This window comes from Lytechinus variegatus, chromosome 17 (genome assembly GCF_018143015.1).
Source record: "Lytechinus variegatus isolate NC3 chromosome 17, Lvar_3.0, whole genome shotgun sequence".
In the NCBI taxonomy this organism is placed as follows: domain Eukaryota; kingdom Metazoa; phylum Echinodermata; class Echinoidea; order Temnopleuroida; family Toxopneustidae; genus Lytechinus; species Lytechinus variegatus.
The window spans coordinates 8,179,531-8,202,490 of record NC_054756.1 but is presented as its reverse complement, the minus strand read 5'-3'; the positions used below and the strand labels follow the sequence as shown (position 1 = coordinate 8,202,490).

The following is a 22,960-nucleotide window of genomic DNA, read 5'->3' as shown; positions in this document are numbered from 1 at the left end:
TACATTTATGTCGCTAATAATTATGTTCCCAAGTACCAAAACAATTACTTTTCCTCTCAAAACAGTTTAGTTTCTCTATACAAATACAATTATAGGTCAATTGATTCTCTGTATTAGTAGCTAGATATCTTAAATCATATTTTAAGACGATGTTTTTAAAACACACAGTCAATGAGAGACCACAAACAGTTCACTCCCCTTTTAAACCTTCGAAGCTTTTCAGCTGTTTTTTTTAAATTCTTGTACGGTGGCCTCTTATGCATTTTTTTTTTTTGGGGGGGGGGATTGATTCGAAAAATGAGAATTATTGTTAGTCGTTCAAATATCAGGTCTAACCCATCAAAAAGTTTGTATAAGTAAAGTAAATTGGCCACCGCACAGTGACATTCAAAATGTATATAATTAAAACCTGATACTTATACACCGTTTAGTTTTTCAACTTCTACGAAATATGTGAACTTCGACGATATTGTGATACTACATCACGAAGTGGGGAAATGTTAGCTTCTGGAAATGTTCTTAGCACAATCCCGGGGGGGGGGGGGGCCACTTACATTGACGAGTGGATACCATGCGTGACCAAAAAAACACGTGAAAAGGATGTCTTTTTCACGATAGGGCACGTTACGTACGTAACATGATAAGGGTGTCAAAACACAAAAATAATGAAAAAAGGGTATCTATTTCGCTAGGAAAATTACGTGTTTAGGGTCGAATTTGCGGGGATGATAAAACAAAATTAAAATGTTTTATAAAGGATGTCCTTTTTACCCCAACACTTCGTGTTTAGAGTCCGATTTGCGCGAGGTGTAGAAGGTGGGGTCGTACTATAAACCAAATAAGGTAAAGCCGACGACCGAAGGACCCGTAACAATAAAACATTCCTGTACTTGTTTAGGGGTTCATTTCAGGGAATATTTGCCAAGAGTATCGTTTTGTTACAATTTTTTTTCTCAAAGAGAAATGTTACGTGGAAATGCATCACAAAACTCTCTATTCTTTTTTATATATATTAAAACGTTGGCCCACTGCCCCTGGTCTCACTAGCGTATAGTAATTATGCATGCATGGGCCAACCACTGAGCGTGGAGTTTGAATTTCAGTACCAACACCAATATAAATCTTTCTATAACGAAAGTTACTCAAAAATGTGTATCCATGTTACCTGGATACAGAGTTTAACAATAGTATAAAATGCAAAACATTCTAGAATTATGAAAATAAATCAACAACAAGCAAACTATTGTGATTTTTTTTAAACAAAAGATAAATACTGCCCTTTTGGCTAATACTGCAGCAGCTTCAAGATGATACTTGGTTTCTACAATACTAGTAATGGTTATCGACAACGAACGTAGCGGGCAGCAACACACAATCGTGTTGCTGCCCTCTACGTTCGTTGGTTATGGATATCATTTCCTGATAACGTCTGAATGTCATGTTACTGATCACCACTACCATTGATAGCGCTATCCATCGTGAGTGATGATAACGTCTGAATGACATGATACTGATCACCACAGGCGATTGATAGTGCTATCCGTAGTGAGTGATGATAATGTTTGAATGACATGTTACTGATCACCACTGGTGATTGATAGTACTATCCGTCGTGAGTGATGATAACGTCTCAATGACATGTTACTGATCACGACTGGTGATTGATAGTACTATCCGTCGTGAGTGATGATAACGTCTGAATGACACGTTACTGATCACCACTGGTGATTGATAGTACTATCCGTCGTGAGTGATAACATCTCAATGGCATGTTACTGATCACGACTGGTGATTGATAGTACTATCCGTCGTGAGTGATGATAACCTCTGAATGACATGTTACTGATCACCACTGGTGATTGATAGTACTATCCGTCGTGAGTGATGATAACATCTCAATGGCATGTTACTGATCACGACTGGTGATTGATAGCACTATCCATCGTGAGTGATGATAACGTCTGAATGACATGTTCCCGATCACCACTGGTGATTAATAGCGCTATCTATCACGAGTGTCGATATTTTCTAAACTCGCAGTCTTTATTTCATTGTACTTTCACATTTCAGAATACTGTTGTTGAATACTGTAGAGTATAATAAACAGAATACTTTCATAGACCCGTAATGCTGGAACTACAATCTCGCGCACACGCAAGCAACGGGAATGCTGATCACACGCTCTTCAAATCGTAATAAACCAGTTTGACCAACACACGGATTATCTGATCGGAAAAGGACTTTGATGTTGTGATACACTTCGGTGCATTTTGAAAACAATCGATTGATTTTAGCTGAGTTGTTCACTGGGTTGATGCACTCCCCGGTGCAACTGAGACACCTTGCCTTGTAGATAGTATGTGGAATCCTCGTTGCATTGTGATCAGCTATGTACTCCCATGGACACAGACCGGTATTCTGTGGTGATCGTACGGCACCAGCTTGTGAGAGTGGATCCCCGCATTCGAGTTCCTCGGCGACCGGTTGTTCGACGTCGGAACGGTAGTGAAGTACGTTCCTTGGATGAATAGCAAGAGTACGCGGAGAAGTTCTCAAAATGATATCAGTTTCCTGGTAAGAGGGTAAGTATTCGGGTTGGTTAAAAGGAACACGACAATGTTGGCTAATCACTGAATCGATTATCCCACTTAAACATAACAGAGCCACCAAGGTACGAAAAGTGAACATCGCCGCCACCTGCATTCATTAAAAATCAAGAAAGGGAAAATATTTGTGAATTAATAAATATAAATATGATTTTCTCTTCAGCATTTATTTTTTTATCAGAATAGGTGAATTCATCTGATTATTATGCCCTGTTGCCACTGCCACGATTTCCACCAAGATCGAGACGGTAATCGTGAAATAGTCGTAGCGTAGTGATAGTATCAGATCGTATGTATAACAGGCGATGTCAGAATAGTCGTGGAAATTGCAATGATCGTAGGAAAATTTTGAATATTGTTAAAATAAAAAATTGGGAATGAGCTACGTAAGATAGAATCATGGGGTTTGTATAACGGATATCGCGCGACAGTGGGAACGACGTATCGTTGGGAGCACAGTAGAGGCCGTAACAAATATCATTGCGATATGTTATGCACGTCGTACGAACAATTTTGTTTTATCAGGTTGCGCGATTTTCCTAGAAATGTCGTATGACGGAAACTGTAACGTTCAGATACCTTTCGTGCGCGTTTCATCAATAAAGCGTTGGTCGACGATTTCTTTTTTTTAATTCACTTCGTACAAACTAACTCCTAGCCGTACACGAAGGTCATTCAAACGTAAGCCTAAATCGCAAAAAAGTCACAAGGACATCTAATATGATCAACGCATGAAATCACTATATACGCAAAAAAAAAGTTACGAGGAGAACCCATCCTAATTAAGGGAGCTTTTCATGAAAAATTTTGTGAGAAATTCTTCATTGACTAGCTTGCCCCTCAGCCAATCAAATGCAAGGATCCTAGTAGCTCATAACAAAATTCGGTGAAAATAATGTGTCACGAACACGAACTGCTTCCCATGATGGCGGGTATATAGTTGCCAACACAATCAGGGGCGGATCCAGCTTTCGCCAATGGGGGGGGGGGGCGAAAAATATTTTCATCTAAATTTTTTCGATTGGCCGCTATAATCTATTTTTTGTTGGTTTTTCAGGGGGTAGGCCTATAAATAGACTAAAGTTTTAAGTATATGTTAATTGTTATTGTTATAAGCAAGATAAGGTATCTCATGTGGTATTAATATATAATGCGAGTGCGAAGCGCGAGCTAAAATTCTTTGATATTTTATGTCCTTAGAGCTGAAGATTCTGAGCAGCTTTTATGATCATGAATAAAGATAAGTATCCAATTAAACAATGCAAGCGCGAAGCGCGAGCCGAAATTTTATTATAGTAACGTGAAAAGGGACTCAATTAGGAATGTTTTAGTGATTAATGAAGAGGATACAAGTATTACCAATGAAATAATGAGTGCGAGCTCACAATTTTTGATATTCCGACCTGAAAATTGGACAGTCTAAGCGTGTTTTTATTTAAATAAAGAACAAGCTGTGTGTCTCAAACAATTAAATGCGAGCGCGAAGCACGAGCTTATTTTTTTGATATACTGACATGATAAACAGAAAAAGGAGCATTTTGACAATTTTTTGAAAGAATTTCCAAAGATGACAGGTAGATATCAAACAATGCGAGCGCGCAGCGCGAGCCTGAAAATTTTGATATTACAATTTGTGTAAATCAGACAAAATAATAAAAGCTTGATGTGCGAGTTTAAACATTGTGAGAAAATTGATATAAGAACTGGATATATTAAGTGTCATTTAACCCTCTTGAAAGGGATTCATTACACAGGCAATGCGAGCGCGAAGCGCGAGCGATTTTTTTTTTAATATAAAGACTATTTTCCGATTCTTCCCCTCATCCTTTTTTGTTTCCTTTCAGGGTCGGGCCGGCCGTTACGAGGCTACATCTAAATTACACATCATGGTTATAATACCTCTTTCTTACTTTTCTTTCTGTTTTTCGTAGTTTCTATCAAGTTAAAGAGTACACTTTTTTCTGCAGGTTGTCAAAAAATAGGGGGGGGGGGGGCGGGGCCGGCTTGGCCCCCTCCTAGATCCGCGCCTGTCAATCAAGCTACAGGGGGATCACTTGTGACTGTGGACCATTGTCGCGATAGATTCAAAATTTCAAATCTACTAAAATGATTGCCATTTAATGAATAGACAAGGAGTATACCCCGGGCTGACATATTACGAAGTGAAAAGAAAAGCAGACAAATCACTGAAATTTTCGTTACATTCGAACAAGCCCGGGTATCAAAGTTATGACATTTGACGGACTAGACGTGGCCCATTGTCTCCTTGTCTTTGTGGAATATAGGACTAGTGATAATATTTACAACAATGATTTTCACAATTTTTTGTTTATGAGTAGATATCAAAGCCGGTCTTTGATAACGAATATTACGGGAAGAGACAAACACCCGAATAATTTTTGACAGCTTGAAAAAAATGATATGCAATTTGTATGTTTTGAAAAGCATTGGAAAGTACTATCAACCAATAAACTTGACAGAAAAATACTTGCAAAACATGCAAAGTTATTTATTTTTCCTTGCGATGAGGTCGCCAAAAATTTTAGACATTTTTCAAATTTTTCCCCCGCCCAAACTGGAACATGGATCGACGACCCTTCATCGAAGATCAGTAAAGAACAAAAATTGACTAAGTTACATGTACAGTTTAAGATACACATGACCCTATAAAGATAAAGCTTCAGTGACTCAGATTTTTTAAAATCAATTAGATTCGGAATGGTGTCACACCAGATGAATAAAATCAGTTAAATTCTGAGTTACTCGGAAATAAAGTATTTGGGCTCAAAATAGTATTAACTCTAAGCTAGGACAACTCTTCGTATAATCTGACACCTCGGGAATAATATAACTGATGAAGTGTCTTACCTTCATGATTAAAATAAGATAATGACAGAACTCGCAACCAGCCACGTGTTGTACCGAAATGGAATAGTGTACAATATGAAGAATCAGGTTAAGTCCTGTGCCAGTCAAGTCAGGTCTACTGATCGGTTTTCGAAGATTTATGAGAAAGAAGCTGCTCGGGATTTCATTTATATCCCGTAACCAGACGTCCAGCATTCCATTAAGTAAAGATAATGTGGGTATGTATTTTTAGAATCATTAAGATCTCTAATCCCGCCTTCTTGAAACTTTTGAAAATTCCCCGGCAGGTTGACCTCTTCGTAATAATTTTCATGCAAATCAAACAGAAATCGTTGGATTAGAGCCTATTAATAAACCCCCATTACCCGAGCCTTTGCAACTGAAAACATAGGAAAGTTAGTGAAGCAAATCAAAGTGACTACTCCTAGTTTCAATTTACATGTTCCTGTTTTACCATGAATAGGTCTGGTCAGTTAAGACGCCACTTTGGGAACACTTCCGTATGAAAGGGGTATTTTCCCCCATTTATTCACGTCATTATCATTCGCTAAAGATGAAATCGTAGGCAGATTCAGTACATATGAAATGCTTTAGGCTTACTTGTTCTTATTCTTGCATTTTTTCCATTTTCTGAATATTTTCCCCTTTCCTTCTCCTGGCTTTCATTCTTTTTTTTTTCTCTTTTCATTTTATTCAGATTGAGTTGGATAGGTTTTATTCAATCATAAGAAATAGAAAAAAAAAATTAATATCGTTTTGTAGTTTTATTTCTAAATATTCTCTTTCCCCTTTCTATTTCATCTCTTTTCTTTTGAGGTTTATTTCATAATTCTTTTTCTTTAAATTTTCAATTTAATTTAATTTTGCTTTTATTGTGAAAAATGGATACATGACTGAAGACTCATATTATAATATTTACAAAGTAAAACATGTACATGGATTAATTGCTAGGTATTAAAAACATGCAATGTATTGATCTGGATAATAATCTTTCGTTTTATTATTTGTCTCATATCATTACCTATTTCAACCTCTTATAAAATCATTATTGAAATTTTCATTTAATTGTGACTTTATTACTCTTTTTTGTTTTTTAACTCCCACGGCATATTCGGTTTTCTAATGTCCATCCGATTTCCCTTAATCTCTAAAATTAATTTTGCCTGAAATATCTGACGAGGAATTGCATGGGAAGATATGAAAACAAACTCGATATCCTATTATGATTACACCGATAATGTTGAAACGCATCGTCGAATTTGTATAGTCTCGCAGTTTCGAAATTAGAAAATCATCTATAGTGGGCAATTTATCAAAATCCTTTGACAGATATAGCATACTGAGTACCTGTAAGTACAGAGTTAACATCTTGATTTTTTTTTGATCGACTACTTTTGGATTTCTGTCCTTGTTGGTTTTTTTTATAACACCATCTTAAGAGGATCAAATCCTTGTACACAGAATAAAAAAGTAAAGTGGTAGTAACCGATAGTTTCTCTCATTTTGCTTTTCGAAATAATTATATTTTTTCTAAAGAAGGCCTGATTTTCGCGCCATGCATAAGAAATACCGGACGTGCCATTTTACCGTTTTATTTAGAGATTACATGCACGCACGGCAGTGGCATATCTTGGGTCACGGCATGGTGGGGGGGGGGGGGGAACCAGCAAAAAATGAATCACTTAGTGGGCGCGCGAAGCGCGCTCAATTGCCAAGTAGGCCTACACAGACCTAATAGAGACATATTAAAGACTGCCATTAAACGGATATGTAAATGGTAAATGGTGGTGATTTTCTTTTTACCTGACTGCTAAGAAAGCACGAATGCTTGTACATGTTGTAAGCAAGCAACCAGATGACCGACTGCTTAAGGTCCTCTCCGAGGGACCTGGCATTGCGGATTAATGTCATAACAAAGGGCACTAGCGCACCAAGTGGGAATGGAACCCAGGTCACCGAGATACAAATCCCCGCTCTGCCGACTGAGCTATCGCACCTCCCCATATTATGTATCTCACTGATCACTTAATGTGAGCGCGAAGCACGTGCTGAAAGTTTATGACATTCAGACCTAAAACAGGGACATTATAAGCAATTTTTGTAATCATGATATGTACCTGTCTCACTAAACAAAGAATGCGGGCGCGAAGCGCAAGATGAAATATTTGTATATATTGACCCAAAACAGGGACATTTTCAGGACTATTTTTTAAAAAGAATTCATGAAGAGCATACAAACATATCTCACCATAGTTATGTAATGCGAGCGCCAAGAGCTCGCTGATTTTGTTAGAATTACATCTTGTAGTCATTGTAATTATGAACATGACACGTGTCTCATTAATCAAATATTTCTAGCGCGAAGCGCGAGCTGAAAATTTTTCAAATTTAGCCCGAAGAGGGGCATTTTAAGGCTAATTCGTAAGAATTCATGACGAGGAGACATATCTCACCAATCCATTAATGCAAACGTTAGCACCGACTGGAAATGTTTTATATTCAGACTTTAAAAGGGGGGTAATCAATTCAATTAGTCATGAAAAGAAGCATATGTCACTGCACAAAAAAAATAACTCAAAGTGCGAGGAAATGTATTCGGTGTACATTGACTTGAAAACGGGGTTTTTGGTACAACATGACTATATATCTCATGAAACAGACAATACGAGTAGCAGGAATAATGAATACATAGGCCTTAAGCAAATTATGTGTCATAAAGATTATGAAAAAATATTTCTTATGTAGTGTAATATGACATGATATATAATAGTATTCCTCTCTCGTCGCTATGTTTCTCTTTCCTCGTTCTTTTCTTTGGCAGTCGAGGGGGGGGGGGCGGCACGGGTTATAGTTATTGTCGAAAGTATATTTTATTTGAGGTCACTGTTAATGAAACCGAATTCTTGCAATAATGATAAGAGTAAAAGCACCCCAAGAAAAAAAAAGCGATGGATTGGACACAAGTGTGAAAAAAAATCCTAGTTACTGAAAGGAAACATTGTAATCTATTGACGTGGATGAATAATCAAATAAAAGAAACGAAAGGCGATATGAGGAAAGAGGTTTAGTGGTTCACATTCCCGTCACTCGGCAAGCTCAGTAAAAGGAAAAATTGCGAATATTTAGTTCATTCTATCAAATTCCCTTAACATGAAGATAGGGGCGTCCAAAAAAAAAAATGAATCTGATATTCAGTGGCGGACCGTGACCCGGAGGAGACAATGAGTGGAGGGGCACTGTATTGTTTGTGAACAATGCTGTCAGGTGCCCCTCCAATGCTTCGTCTCCTCCGGGTCACGGTCCGCCACTGCTAATATTGTTTCCATTATCTGCCTGAAGGCAACGAAGAAAAAAAAACCCTTTCAGAATCATAACATTATTTTGGGCATTCAGATTCCGCCCAATGCATCCATTTTGAATGGAAGGAAACACGACTAAAAATGGGGTATTCAGTTTCACAATGAGATATCGATTTGTATAATTAGACAGCTCATTCAACGAGATTACCAAGATTATTAATGCCAATTTGCCGTTTTGGATGCCCAAGTGTAAATCGAACGTCGATTTGATTTGCTGTCATATATTGCCAATTTACATTTCATACTTAATTAAAAAAAAACACACACACACCCGCCCCCACCGACAGCGTAAACAGAGACGCTCGCATAGCTCTTGGAGCAAAAAAAATGAATACAGGTTAAGAAAAAAAAGATGATTCGAGATGTAATTGATTACTGTCAGAAATCAAAACATATGAGCTCTCGAAGACTCTCTCATAAACAATTGAAATGAACTATGAATTTCGGTTTTAAATAATGAAGGCCGATTAATCTTAATTGAAAAAAATGAATACTTATAGCATGTCGTCTTGACAAACAATTTTGTTTGAATCACCATTCTGAAGAGGAGCAGAAAAGAAAATCACATTATAGGTCTATTCACCATGTTAGGTACTCTAAAACGAATGCAACTTGGAGATTATGGCCCGTATTCTGAAGTCGGGTTTAACTTAAACTCAGGTTTAAATTCGTGGTTTAAGTATGGATTGCCAATTGTTACATAAATCACAAACGGTAGAGATATCATATTTCAGCTCATTTGGCTCTCAAATCATTCATAATTATTATCTAGGAAGTATATGAATAAATGACTGTCTTCACCATCAATGAATCAGGAAAGAGCACAGTGAACATAAGAAACATACTTAATAAACATTTGGATACTTTTGGCTTCCCATAATTTTAGCACACAGTTAGACCATGGTCTATTAAAGTTAAATCTGACTTCAGCATACGGGCCGATGCATTTAGCTATGCAGCGCCTACATCATGGAACCGATTAGAATGGTCTAATCTGTACCTGTTTTCGAAACATTATTAAAGACACACATGTGTCGGGAAGCATTTAAGTAGAACATCTTTTCTTAGTGTGTAATATAAGCAATAAAAGTGCAAAAGCGCAGTTGATTGTACCTATAATGGCTAAAAAATTGCTGTACTATATGGTATTACCGTTGACAAATACTTTGGTAAAATTATTTTAATTTTCTATCATCTTTATATAGCTCTGCCTCCAGTATCTTCCAGAATTGGGGACACGACGATTGCTCATACGACAATATTGTTCCAGGGTTTATTTCGTCTGAGATAAACAGATAAACGGTTAGAGGTATGGTTGCAGTCGGGTTTTATGCTAGGTTTAGGGTTTGGATTGGGATATGGTGTAATGTTAAATTCAGGGCCGAAGTTGGCCATACCATTAGTGTGTTGAATTTACAGCGGAGGAAATTTCGCCGGATCAAATGTCCTAGAACCCTTCATGTTTTTCATCATATTTTTTTTTTAAACAAGTGCACATAAAGTTACCTATAATGCCTATAGCATTTCCATTTATTGGAAAGCAGGATAGAAGAGCATTGCACATTGAATACCTTGCTCACAGGCATAGGTGCCGCGGCTGGGGATCGAACCCCGGACTTTTTATGTATAGCCAGGCGCCTTAGACAACTCGGCCACGGCACCTGTGTATCCTGTAACTAGTATTCGATTTGATAAACGTATGGCTATTGCGATGGTGATTTATCAATTCTTTTATGACTTAAAACAATGAAACTCTCTCATTTCCATCTCGATATACTGATCGACACGAGTGTAATTAGACCAAAGGTTTCACCCCCAATTTTCAATATAACGTAAGCCAGGGATCCGGTGCATGGGGGCACTATTACCTACCCTTACGAGGTGGATTAGAATTTATTCGATTATAAAAGCGCATAAAATGGTTGTTATGTATGTTTGCTTGAAATTTATTCTGCGTTCAACATGTTCAACATAATACAACATAATCAACTATTACATAGATTTTACATATATATACATTTTAGACACACGTATCATTTACAATCTCTTTCTGAATATAAAAAAAAGCATATGAAAAATATTATTTAACTCAATTTCAGAACGCAGGAGACCGTCGTCATGAGCGAACTGCTTGATGTTGACGACGGCCTCAAGTACGCGGGTAGGGTGAAAACGTCCAACTTTGCTAACAAAAACAAAGAGAAAAGGGGTGAACACACTAAGAAATAGGGGCTCAAATTTGAACCCTATAGAGTTGGTACAATAGCAGCAACCCAAATAATGCTAATCATGCTAATGGGTGCAATTATGCACATTTTTTCACACCTTTCCATTTAAGTTTCTATCGATCGATTACTTAAGTTTGAAGCTCGATCAATCGTTGTTCCTTCCGCTCAAAAAAGGAAGGAGCAAAAGATCTGCGTTAATTCATACGTGGTTTCCCCTTCTCTGAAATTTGTGGCGTGACGTGTTCATAAATATATCAGATATCCCCTAAATATTAGTTTAAATGATGAAATATTTCGAAAAAATAGAGGAATGGTAAATTTCATCTAATGTCCGCATGCCGATACGCTCCGACTGTTTTCAATGAATTCATTATATTGATGTTATGGTAATATTATTTCGTAATTCTTTTCACATATTTCCCTTAAATATACCACTGACCATGCTGACGTTTTAATTTCGATATACGGCCCTTTTTCATATGGGTTGAGAAGTTCAGCGAAATAAATGTTGGCTGATTATTTTTTTCATTTTTGTCCCGTATTATATTTTGTTACCATCATTTTATGTTGAAAAAAAGGGAAATAAGAATATTTCCATCCCATCTGTCTCTCTCTCCCTCTCCCTTTTCCCTCTCTTTCTCTATTTTCTTTGTTTCCTCTCTCCTTTTTCTCATTCTTATCAACGATGTTTATCTAGACAACTCCAATTGGTTTTTCATGACCACTCTATTCCAAAACTGATGTGTGTGTGTGTTTTTTAATATCTTAATCTATCATTGCTCAAGTTTTATTAAGTGTTCATGCAATATTTATTGCATGATATGTTTTATTACAATTGAATAATTAATTAAGATTAAAACCTCTTTATCCTTAACTTGAAGGAAAATAAATATGATTTGCCTCTTTCTCCCTCTCACTCTCTCTTTAATAAAATGTGATGGCCATGTATATGGGTTAAAAGACAAAAATCACCAGCCGATATATCCTTTATTTTTTGCTGAACTTCTCAACCCAGAGCAAATCAAACCCCGTAACATCAGCCGTGAATGATAACCATAACAAAATAATTCATTGAAAACAGTCAGAGCGAATCGGCATGCGGACATCAGAGAAAATTTCCCACCCCTCTATTTTGTCGAAATATTTCACAATTTAATCTAATGATGAGAGGCTAACACTGGGTGGAACATATAACACCCCTAGTTTCAGAGAAAGGAAGCCAGGCATGAAATGTGGCACAACGTTTGTAGGTTTCTTTTTAGAGCGGAAAGATCAACCATGTATCAAAGCCAATACCAAGACCCCATTCAAGAGTATTTCGGTGCCCGTGCCATAAAAGCATACTATATTGTAGCTTTGCCGTTATGGCAGTTACCATGGCAATGTGGCTCACAGGCTTAAGAGCCAATCACGGTCAAGGGTTTCACAGAAGTTACAATAATGGTCAGGTAACCAATGTTGAAACGGGTACGAAACTTAGTCATTTTGAAAGGTGATACCATGCACTCTTAAAATGTTGGTTTACATACTGTCCGCACAACAATTGGTTTAAAACTTCATCCAACTCTGGGTAGTTTTCAACCAATATACTGTGTAGCATTCACCCAAAACACACATCATTACTACCCTGAATTGGGTAAAGTTTTAACCAATTGTTAAGTGGACGGTATGTTGCCCAACACAAGAGTGTGCGTTCTACGATACGGAAGGCGTTATTTTTATCACGTATTTAAAATGATATAAATAAAATGTTTTCTTTCTCCTAAAAGCCACTGCACTGCATTTTAAAATTTGCCCATAATTTAGCCCCCGGTGTTATTTTTCTTCACGTTTTCCTCATCGTAATTTACGCCTCAAACCTTTTTTTAAAAGGATAATGATGATAAACTCTTCACATACCGATGGGGGGAAAGTATTCTACACACCAAGGATTATTTTTAACCCTAAATGACACACTTGTACCAACCTTTTTGGGGTGTAATCTGGCATCCGAAGTGGAAAAGGGTGCAAAAATGCACATTTTTATTTTATTATTATATGTACCGGGGAAAATAATGATCGCTTGCAACCTAAAAGATGCAAATTCAAAACTTTTAAGGTGCATAATCCTTGACATTAAAACAATAATTTCTGTATCCTATAGGGTTCTTATTATAGCTAAATGCACCCGCAAAGGTGTAAAAAAAATTGGCACAATTGCACCCATTACCATGGTTAGCATTATTTTGGGTTGCTGCTATTGTACCAACCCTATAGGGTTCAATTTTGAACCCCTATTTCTTAGTGTGTTCACCCCTTTCCCTCTTTGTATTTTGTTAGCAAAGTTGGACGTTTTTACTCTACCCGCGTATACATAACAACCATTTTATGCGCTTTTATAATCGAATAAATTCTAATCCACCTCGTAAGGGTAGGTAATAGTGCCCCCATGCACCGGATCCCTGGCTTACGTTATATTGAAAATTGGGGGTGAAACCTTTGGTCTAATTACACTCGTGTCGATCAGTATATCGAGATGGAAATGAGAGAGTTTCATTGTTTTAAGTCATAAAAGAATTGATAAATCATCATCGCAATAAACATGCCATATGTTTATCAAATCGAATACTAGTTACAGGGTACAGAGGTGCCGTGGCCGAATGGTCTAATGCGCCTGACTATGCATGGAAAGTCCGGGGTTCGATCCCCGGCCGAGATACCAATGCCCGTGAGCAAGGTATTTAATCGGCAATGTTCGTTCATCCTGCATTCAAATTCAAATAATTGAAAATGATATACGCATTCTAGGTAACCGGGGGCCCTGTGCATAAAACTTTTTACCTGAGAAAACTCAGGTTGTTTTAACCGGAGTTTTTGCCCTGTGTTAAAGTCAATGGCAGAAATCAAACTAACCTTAGTTTTCAGTTTGTACCAGAGTTTTCTCAGGTAAAAAGATTTATTTATTTTTTTAAACGTTTTTTTTTAGTATAACCATCTCATACACATATTGCAAAACAAGTTTAATAACAATATAAATAACAGTGTACAGTATGGATAAGTTACATTTTGATAAAAAGTACATACAAAAACAACAAAGGGAAAAGAAAAGAAACGAAAAGCAATGCAGGTCTGTTCGTCTACATTACCCAAAATCTAATAGATTACATTTTTTAAACAAATCTATGCATAGTAGTGTCCCTATAAGCAATACACTATGCAACAGGCCCTAGGTGTGCATTTGTCACACACACACACAAAAACTTCCGGTCACTGACGATGTCGTTTAGCCGTTTCGCAATAGGTTGAAATAGCTCTTAAGTTGGCGGCTAGAAAAAGGCGGGGAAAGAGGAATATCAAAGGTAGAAAAGGGGCAATTTTTATCCAAAACGGAAATACGACAAAGAATGAGGAATGAGGGAAGATTTTGAATAAATTGGAGCAAAAAGGTATCTGAAAGACTTCTTCCATGTATGGATTTACATTCAATGATTTATACTAGCTATTGGTCTATTTCCGGTCTAATAACACCTGGGCTTGTCCCATTTGGTCCTCTATCGATCGAGTCTATTACCATTAGGTCTATCACTTTTTACGCCCAATTTCATTTCTTTTGAAATATTACATAGCCTACTGATACATTTTTTTCTTTTTTATAATTGGCGTAATGAGCCAAAATTGTTTTGGTGGACAGATATGGCGTATCTGGCAAAAAAACCCAACAAAACTGAACAAACGAACGAACTGAGAGTGAATGAAGCGAGCGAGCATAAATTTTTCGACATCCCCATTTGCAAAAAATGTTTTTTTGATAGCTTTTACAGAAAATTGATTCTGGGATTATCCAGAAAATATCATATTTCACCCTTTACCCTTCCCTTCTCTATTTTTTTTTACTTGGTCGTGAAAATGGGGGGGGGGGGGGACAAGCACCCCAAGCCCCTATCCGTACGCCACGCCTTTTCACTTTATCAAAAACTTTGTCAAATGACAATTTGGTTCTCATACATCAACCCGTTAGCCAGGGTTATCAATAAGTTGATTCTATCAATTTTATTCCCTTCTCTTTTTTCTTCCACCCTTTTTAAAAAAGCTTTTGAAAGTTTTAGAGGGTTCGATCGAACCCCAACGCAGCCCCTGGCTACATACGGGCTAGTAAGTTCGGCCAATAATATACATGTAGTTTAAGTTTCTTTCTTTGCTTTTATTTCTGCGTTCACATAATGAAATATCAAAAGTAAGATTTATATCCAATATACAAAATAATCCATAACAAAACCAATATAATCATAATACATAATGAACACAAAAAATGTAGAAGGGAGCATGAAGTTGACTGTTTGATAATAATAATAATAATGGTAATGATAATATTAATAATAACAAAACTTAATGAACTCAGGAGGCCGCCATCATGAGCGGTTTAAGCTTGAAATTGATGGCGGCCTCGAAATAAGTGGTGATAGACCGACCATGTGGATATTTTAAGAAATAAAGTGGGCATTGGACAAAAGGTAAATGGGATAGAGGGCAATTAGACCACATGGTTATGAATGTCACCAATAACACCTCGCGTCTTTCCTTCAATAATAATAACCACAGCATTTATTATGCGCCATCTATCTAGTAAACTATTCCCAGGCGCAGAGGGATGGAGGGATTACGGGGAGAGAGAAAAAAGTATGCAACATACTTTTGTTTTTGACCCCCCTCCATTCAAAGGTGCCCGGATAGTAATAAACATTATGCCTCCTCCCATGGAGATGCTACTTGGGGGGGGGCAGGGGGCGGCAGCCCCTATGAATTTTTTAATTAGTGATATTTATTTTAAGGTGAAAAAGAAGAAAACGAGAAATCAAAAAATACTAGAAAGCCATTTGAAAAAGTTTGATCATAAAAAGGGTAGCTTACCAATCGATTTGATTGTGAAGAGGTTTCACCTAGTGCCATGTTCATCTATCACAGGCCTGGATGAAATGAAAAAAAAAAAATTGTCTTTGGCAAACATCCTGGTTAGGTGTCGACAAACTCAAAATAGAGGAAAAGACCTTGATAAAATGAACTAATTTTCACCTTGTTTTATTTGCAGGATGAGCGTTTCCTGTGAGAACTCCTTAACCATGTTAACATATCATTTAAGTGATGTAGATAGAAGTATATTTAGGGGATGTTTATGGAACGTCATAATTCCATGCATATTTTAGGTGATCAAACATAATAAGCTATAAAAGACAGCTTTCATAATGAAGATGCGACACTAAAAAGAAAAACCTGTTGATTGCCTGAATCAAGCTTCTTATTTTGAGTGCCTTTCAAGAATTTCAGAATTTTCTTTCCAAAATATTTATTTATTTTTTGTCGCTGCAATATTTCTACTTATACAAGAAATGAAGGTACGTATATTTCATTTATCATTCCCTCTCTCTATCTCTCTTTCGGAAGAGAAATCCAACAAAGGGAAGAGAGGGAAAAGAAAGGGGAGAGGAGTAGAGCAACATCAAAATCAAGAAATGATGGAAATCGGTAGCACACTGGAGAAGGTGGAATATGATGACGATGATGATGATGAGGAGGATGAGGAGGGGGGGGGGGGGGGGAGGGGTGATTGTGAAAACGGCAAAGCCTTGAAGATGACATGACGGGTAAATTTAAATAGGAAAAGTATGATTTTCGACGTGCTCGTTGGTCTTCTTCCTCCTCCTCACCCTCAATTTGCGAGTGCTACTGCAGCTAGTTGGACCTCTGGCATCATTAAAATATTACAAAATAGCTTCCGAAAGGCAGAAACACATTTTGTAAATACATGGTAGGGCCTTTGTTCCAACACGACATATTTATGTCAAGTTCGTAGACATTCTTAAAAAAATCTCAAGCCATTTCCCACAATTGACTGGAGCATGCCTTGAGTTGTGCGTGCCGAAAATAGGGAGACTGCCTCACGTGTGACATCAGATTATCTGGAGGTACTTTTGCGAAAAAAGTAGGAAACCTTGATACTCTGAAAATCTACGTATTTTCTTTTAAAAGGACTGAACTGCTCAAGTGTTTGATCGAAGCGTAGACGTAGGTTCCATTCTAGATTCTTTACTAGATCTGGGGCCTGTTGCAGAAAGAGTTGCGTTTAAACGCAAGTCAAAATATCAAGCGCACGTCCCGAATACGCGTGCTTCATTGGCTGAAAATGAAGTGGCGCAAGATGTTCTGAGTTGCGTTTGATCGCAACTCTTTCTGCAACGGGCCCCAGGTATGAACGTTGTGTTCGTATTTTTAGATAAGTCCATCGAACAATTGTCAAAATTACGAACAGTCTACAAACGGTGTAGAACGCGATATTCGTACGAAGTTCTCAAGAGGAACGTATTGATACAATCTGTGAACGTCCTTTTGTGTCCTCCCTATTGGTCAGACAAAATGTAACCTTTTTATTAAAGATACATACTTTGAGGAAAGACATTATTTGATTTGCTACTATCAATTTACAAACATATTTTCCCTCTTCACTTTCAATACATCTGCAGGTGACGGCGACGTTTACTTTTCGTACCTTGATGGTTCTGTCATGTTTGAGTGGGATTATCGATTCGGTTAGGGGTCAACCTTGTCCTGTTACCCAGCCCGACTACTTGCCTTCCTACGAGGACAGTGATATCCTTTTGAGAACTTCCCCGCATACTCTAGGCATTCATCCACGGAATGCACTCCAATACCGTTCCGACGTCGAACAACCGGTCGAGGAACTGGAATGCGGCGATCCACTCTCACAAGCTGGTGCTGTACGATCACCACAGAATACCGGTCTGTGTCCATGGGAGTACATAGCTGATCATAACGATACGAGGATTCCACATACTATATACAAGGCAAGATGTCTCAGCTGTACCCGGGAGTGTATTGATCCGATGGCGAGTAACAATTCTTCGCAGATACATAGATTGTTCTCAAGATGCACCGAGGTATATCACAACCTTAAAGTTCTTGTCAGATCCGAGAACCCTTGTCTTGGACAAACTGGTTTGTTTCAATATAAAGAACATATCGCAAGTGTGCCCGTTGCCTGCGTCTGTACACGCTCCTAATTCTATTTTATTCTGGTCATTATTAAGCATGCATGATAAGTCACTTTTAATTTTCCCCCTGATAAAGAGCTTTCTTGTACTAGGCATAATATTTACACGATTTTTATACATTCAAACCACTCTTTTAAAATGTGCACCATTCCCTGCCGCCCCTACTGTCAAAATGCTTTGGTAAAATTTGAGAAAACAGTATGCACTTAATTTCATCAAGGTGGTTACCTTTGCCCAAAAAGAAGAATATTCATCTAGGGACAACCTCCACCAAGATTGATACCTGTACTTAATATCTGGCTTATTTTACATGTTTACAGGCTAATAGTATAATGGTCTCTTTCTCATTCGTTTTTTTTTTTTTTGGGGGGGGGGGGGCTCGATGGCAAACTCAGCACAAATTGTTCTCTGTTTCTGTTTTTCTCTAACTGCTATGCTCAGATGCTTGTTAGGCTGTGTGTTGTCTGTTTGTGTGTGTGCGTGCGTTTAGGAAATGAGAAGAGATTGCTAGGATAGGTGTGCGTGCTAGAAAACAAAAAAAATTGATCAGTTAGTTTGCTGTATAGGTCCTACATGCGCATGACCTAATCGTTGTTGGTTAATCGTTGAGAGCTCTTTATTTTTAGATATATTTTAGACATATATTATATTCATTTTATTGTACAGAGCATGTGCAGTGAATTAACGGTCAATCCACCCCAGAAAATTGTTGACTTGAATCAATAGAGGAAATTCAGCAAGCATGATGTTTAAAGTTTCATCAAAGTAGGATGTAAAATAAGAAAGTTATGACACTTTAAAGTTTCGCATATTTTCACTTAATGCAGAACTCAGTGACATGCAAATGAAAGAGTTCATGATGTCCCTCACTCACTATTTAGTTGGTATTTTATTGTATGAATTATACAATAAGCCAATTTTCCACATTGGACAAAAAGAACCAACTTAACTGAACCATAAAATGTTAAAAACATTGGTAATTCCACATATTCAGGGAAAACTAAAACGTTTTTCACATTACCATTAAAAGAAAATTATAATATTTCATATTTCACATAATAAAATACAAAAGAAATAGTGAGTGGGTGACGTCATCAGTCTCCTGATTTGCATACAGACCAGGATGTGCCTATAACTGTTATGTGAAATTAAGCGAAAATTAAGAATGTCATAACATTCCCATCTTACATCTGATTTTGACGAAATCTTCAGTGTTATGCCTGTTGGATTTTTACTTTATTTAAATCAACTTTTCATTGGGGTGGACTTGTCCTTTATGTTCATGCTACAAAGGTAGCATGAACATTTGACCCGTTGTTATTTCTTATAGCTCTTTATTTCTTTGATATTGATTCATTGGTAGAATTGTCTTGCTTTCTAACATAAATATTCTTATTTTATATGCTTTTGACTACCGGTTGTTTTTCGCAGATGTAAGTTTGCCAGAGGCTTGCCAGAAATAGCAGCAACAGATGTACGTGAATTGGATTCTACGTTTTGGTGTTATTTATTTTAACAGGTCAAAACAGTACCTTGTCTCTTTATATGCCACTGGAAAAAAAAGAACAGATTTTAATTCTTTTGTACCATTGTGTATCGTACCAGTTATAGACCTAGTGTTTTACATATCGTACACAGCAAAAACTATGGTGTTAACCGGTGTACATAGAGGACCACACCAGTTATTTTACACCGGTGTTAAATTGGTGGTGTTAGTTTTACACCTGTAGGTGTTATTACAGCACCTTTGGTTGTTAATTTACACTCTTTGGTGTTATGTTCAACCTTTAGGGTGTAATTTTAACACCTCAGGCTGTGGTCCTCTATTAACACCAATTGGTGTCGGTTTTAACACCACAGTTTTTACAGTTACCTTAGTTATGTGTCCATTCTTTGTCATCTTATTCAGCTATGTGATACAAATATTGCCATTGTACAGTTCTCTGTTTTTTTATGAATATTGATGTGACTTTCTGATTTTGCTTTAGGGTCACGAGGAAATAACAATTATCATTATACATTTTTGGTAGGCTTATATTTTGAATGATTATCTGTCTTTATGATTTTTTCTGTTGATTTATATTGTCTAGGTACTTCAATGTAACCTGCATGATCTGAACTGAATAACTTTGATATTTATCATTCTAAAACCAGAAAAGGTACCTCAGTATCGTCTATGTGACATGTAGCGGGTTTACAAGCCGATGATATATGGAACATTATGCATAGCAAATGAATCGAATCATTTTCTTAAACACTTACAGTGAATATGCAATAATACTGTATTCAGTGCATGTCAAAATTATTTATTGAAATCATATATTCTAGGATATATTTGAATTAACGGCGATATTGCATTTTAAGTTGAAACATTACTATAGCAAGTATAAAGATTGTTGACGTCTAATAAATTAATCAGGGCAAAAACGACGACATAAATTGTGTATTATTCTGTTGTTTTTATGGATGTGTGCGTGCGTGTTTGGGTGGGTGTGTATGTGTGTATTTTTTGTAAGGGAGGCCGCAAGACGGGGTGTAACTTGACAATCTTGGGTAGAGAGTTTTGTGGGTGTGATTATGGTTTCAAGTGACACTGTTTGGTGGGATGTTTTTGTGGGTGTGCGTGAAGTGTGAGAGTGTGGGTGTCTGTATTTGCGTATTTTTAATGAACGGGTCGTTGGATGGGATTTGATGTGACACTGTTGGTTGGGGCGTTTGAATGGGAAAGAGGTGTGCGTGTTTAATACGAGAGGCATGATGAAGGGATAGACGCGACACTCTTGGATGGGATATTTTTGTGGGTGTGTGTAGTAGTGTGAGAGTGTGGGTTTCTGTATGGGGCCGCTGGAGGGGATTTAATGTGACACTGTTGGTTGGGGCGTTTGAGTGGGAAGGGTGTGTGTGTGTGTGTGTATTTAATACGGGAGGCAGGTAGAATGCATATATAGACGCGACACTGTTGGGTGGGGGTGTTTTTGTGGATCTGTCCGTATGTGCGTGTTTAAGGAAGTCCGATAGAGCTAGGGGATATGAGACGTGGCACTGTTGGGAGGGATGTTTTTGTGAGTGTGTGTATGTGCGTGTTTTTTTATGTGGGAGGCCGCTGATGGTGGGGATGTGACGTGACACTGTTGGAAGGAGTATTTTTTGTGGGTGTATGTATGCGCTTGTTTTTGTAATGAAGGATGGAAGGGATGTGACGCTACATTGTTGGATGGAGTATTTGTGTGTGTGTGCGGTAGTGTGCATGTGCGTTTTTTTAATGAGGGAGGCCGCTGTTGTGGCGTGACACTGTTGGGTGGGGTTGAATGCGACCCTCGGTGGTGTGTGACACCCAATATTAAAACCTTTATCGGCGAATTCGTAGATACAGTCAACACACACACACGCACCCACACACACACACGCACACACACAAGGGAAAATTAGTTTTACAATAGAAGAAGGAACATCGAAGGCGAAACGGAAAGAGGATAAAAAAGGATTTTAAATTCTTGTTCGCCCCCCTTTTGTCTATTTGTGTATCATTTCTTTCCTTATCTCCTTTTTCATTCTTTACATGTATTTCAAGGGGATATCCTTTCCTTTTCCACTCTTCCTACTTTACCCAGTTTCCCCTTTTTACAAAATTTTGTTTCCCATCTGTGGTAGCAATTTATCGGCAAGAATAGAGATCTAATAAAACAAAATCGATAGAAGTTCTTTCATTTTCAGTGGGGGAAAAATACAACTCCAACTTGTTTTTCATTTTTTTTGTCAGCATGGATGATTTTCCCATGAAAGTCACCTACAAAAAGGACTGTTTAGACTCCACGTCGACCACCCATTCATTCCAACGAATTAGAATAAGGGAGTTCCCCTTCGCCTCGCGTGTATCGATTTGAATATCTCGCGGTACTCACGCGGAACGCCGTGACCATTGAAACTTTCCATGACGTCACTATTGTCATTTGTGCATCTATTCGGAGGATCCCGTAGCCTGTGATAAAAAGATGAATGAATAATACAACGTTTTAGAGAATTTATTTTTCGCATAATGCCTAGGGATTAACCTTCGAAACGTGGGAAGGAACGCACACGAAATGACTCATTAGGGTGTGCGTGTGTGTCGGGGGGGGGGGGGGTAAAATAGTCTGTTCAATCAGGGCAAGAAGTGCTTAGTATAATGTTCATATATATATATATATATAAAAAGTTATATGTATATCTTTTAAATTTTGTTGTTCATATTTTAAATACCATACTGTAATGCCTACAAAGACAATGTGAGTGAGTGAAAAAAAAGCAGAAGAAGAACAGAAAGAGAGAAGTTTGGTGTTTAGAAAATGATCATAACTTACCATGCTCATCAAATAAAAAAAATCTAAACACTGCATTTCGATTATAATTCATTTATTGTCAACGATATTTGATATAAATTAGCATAATATAGACAATCAATAATTTACATAAGATAGATTTCACCAAGAATAATATGTGAATTCAACAATATTTTAAAACAAGGTACCATCCGCATTCAAAACAAGGGATCAATACAAAAATACTTTTTTTGTTGTTGCTTCAGTTCACTCACCCCTACAAAAAAATTAATAAAAAATGAAGAAGAAAAAAAAAAGTTATTGCCCGTCCCCGATTATGGAACAGAGACCCCAAACTGCTCTAGATTAATTAATCAAACTCATCTTTATGAAGTTGATACAAGAACGTAGAGGGTGTCAACAATTTGCAATGTTGTTGACACTCTCCACGTAAAAGGGATAGTCCAGGCTGGAGATATTTATATCTCATAGAAAGAAAATAATTCACGGAGCAAAATACTGAAAATTTGATCAAAATCAGATAACAAATAACGAAGT

General features: G+C 37.4%; 1 protein-coding gene and 1 long non-coding RNA gene across 2 annotated transcripts; one reads left to right on the top strand and one right to left on the bottom strand.

Annotated features, from left to right (window-relative positions):
- Window positions 1–956: 956 nt before the first annotated feature.
- Window positions 957–6,053, bottom strand: LOC121430502. The gene is made up of 2 exons (XM_041627785.1): window positions 5,475–6,053; window positions 957–2,697 (listed from the first exon to the last, which is right to left on the bottom strand). The coding sequence occupies exons 1-2, from the start codon at window positions 5,667–5,669 to the stop codon at window positions 2,137–2,139; spliced, it is 756 nt and encodes a 251-aa protein (XP_041483719.1). The 5' UTR covers window positions 5,670–6,053; the 3' UTR covers window positions 957–2,136.
- On the top strand, window positions 2,514–18,229 carry LOC121430503. The gene is made up of 3 exons (XR_005972045.1): window positions 2,514–2,582; window positions 10,039–10,142; window positions 17,556–18,229. It is a non-coding gene; the product is annotated as an uncharacterized LOC121430503 (long non-coding RNA).
- The last annotated feature ends 4,731 nt before the right edge of the window (window positions 18,230–22,960 follow it).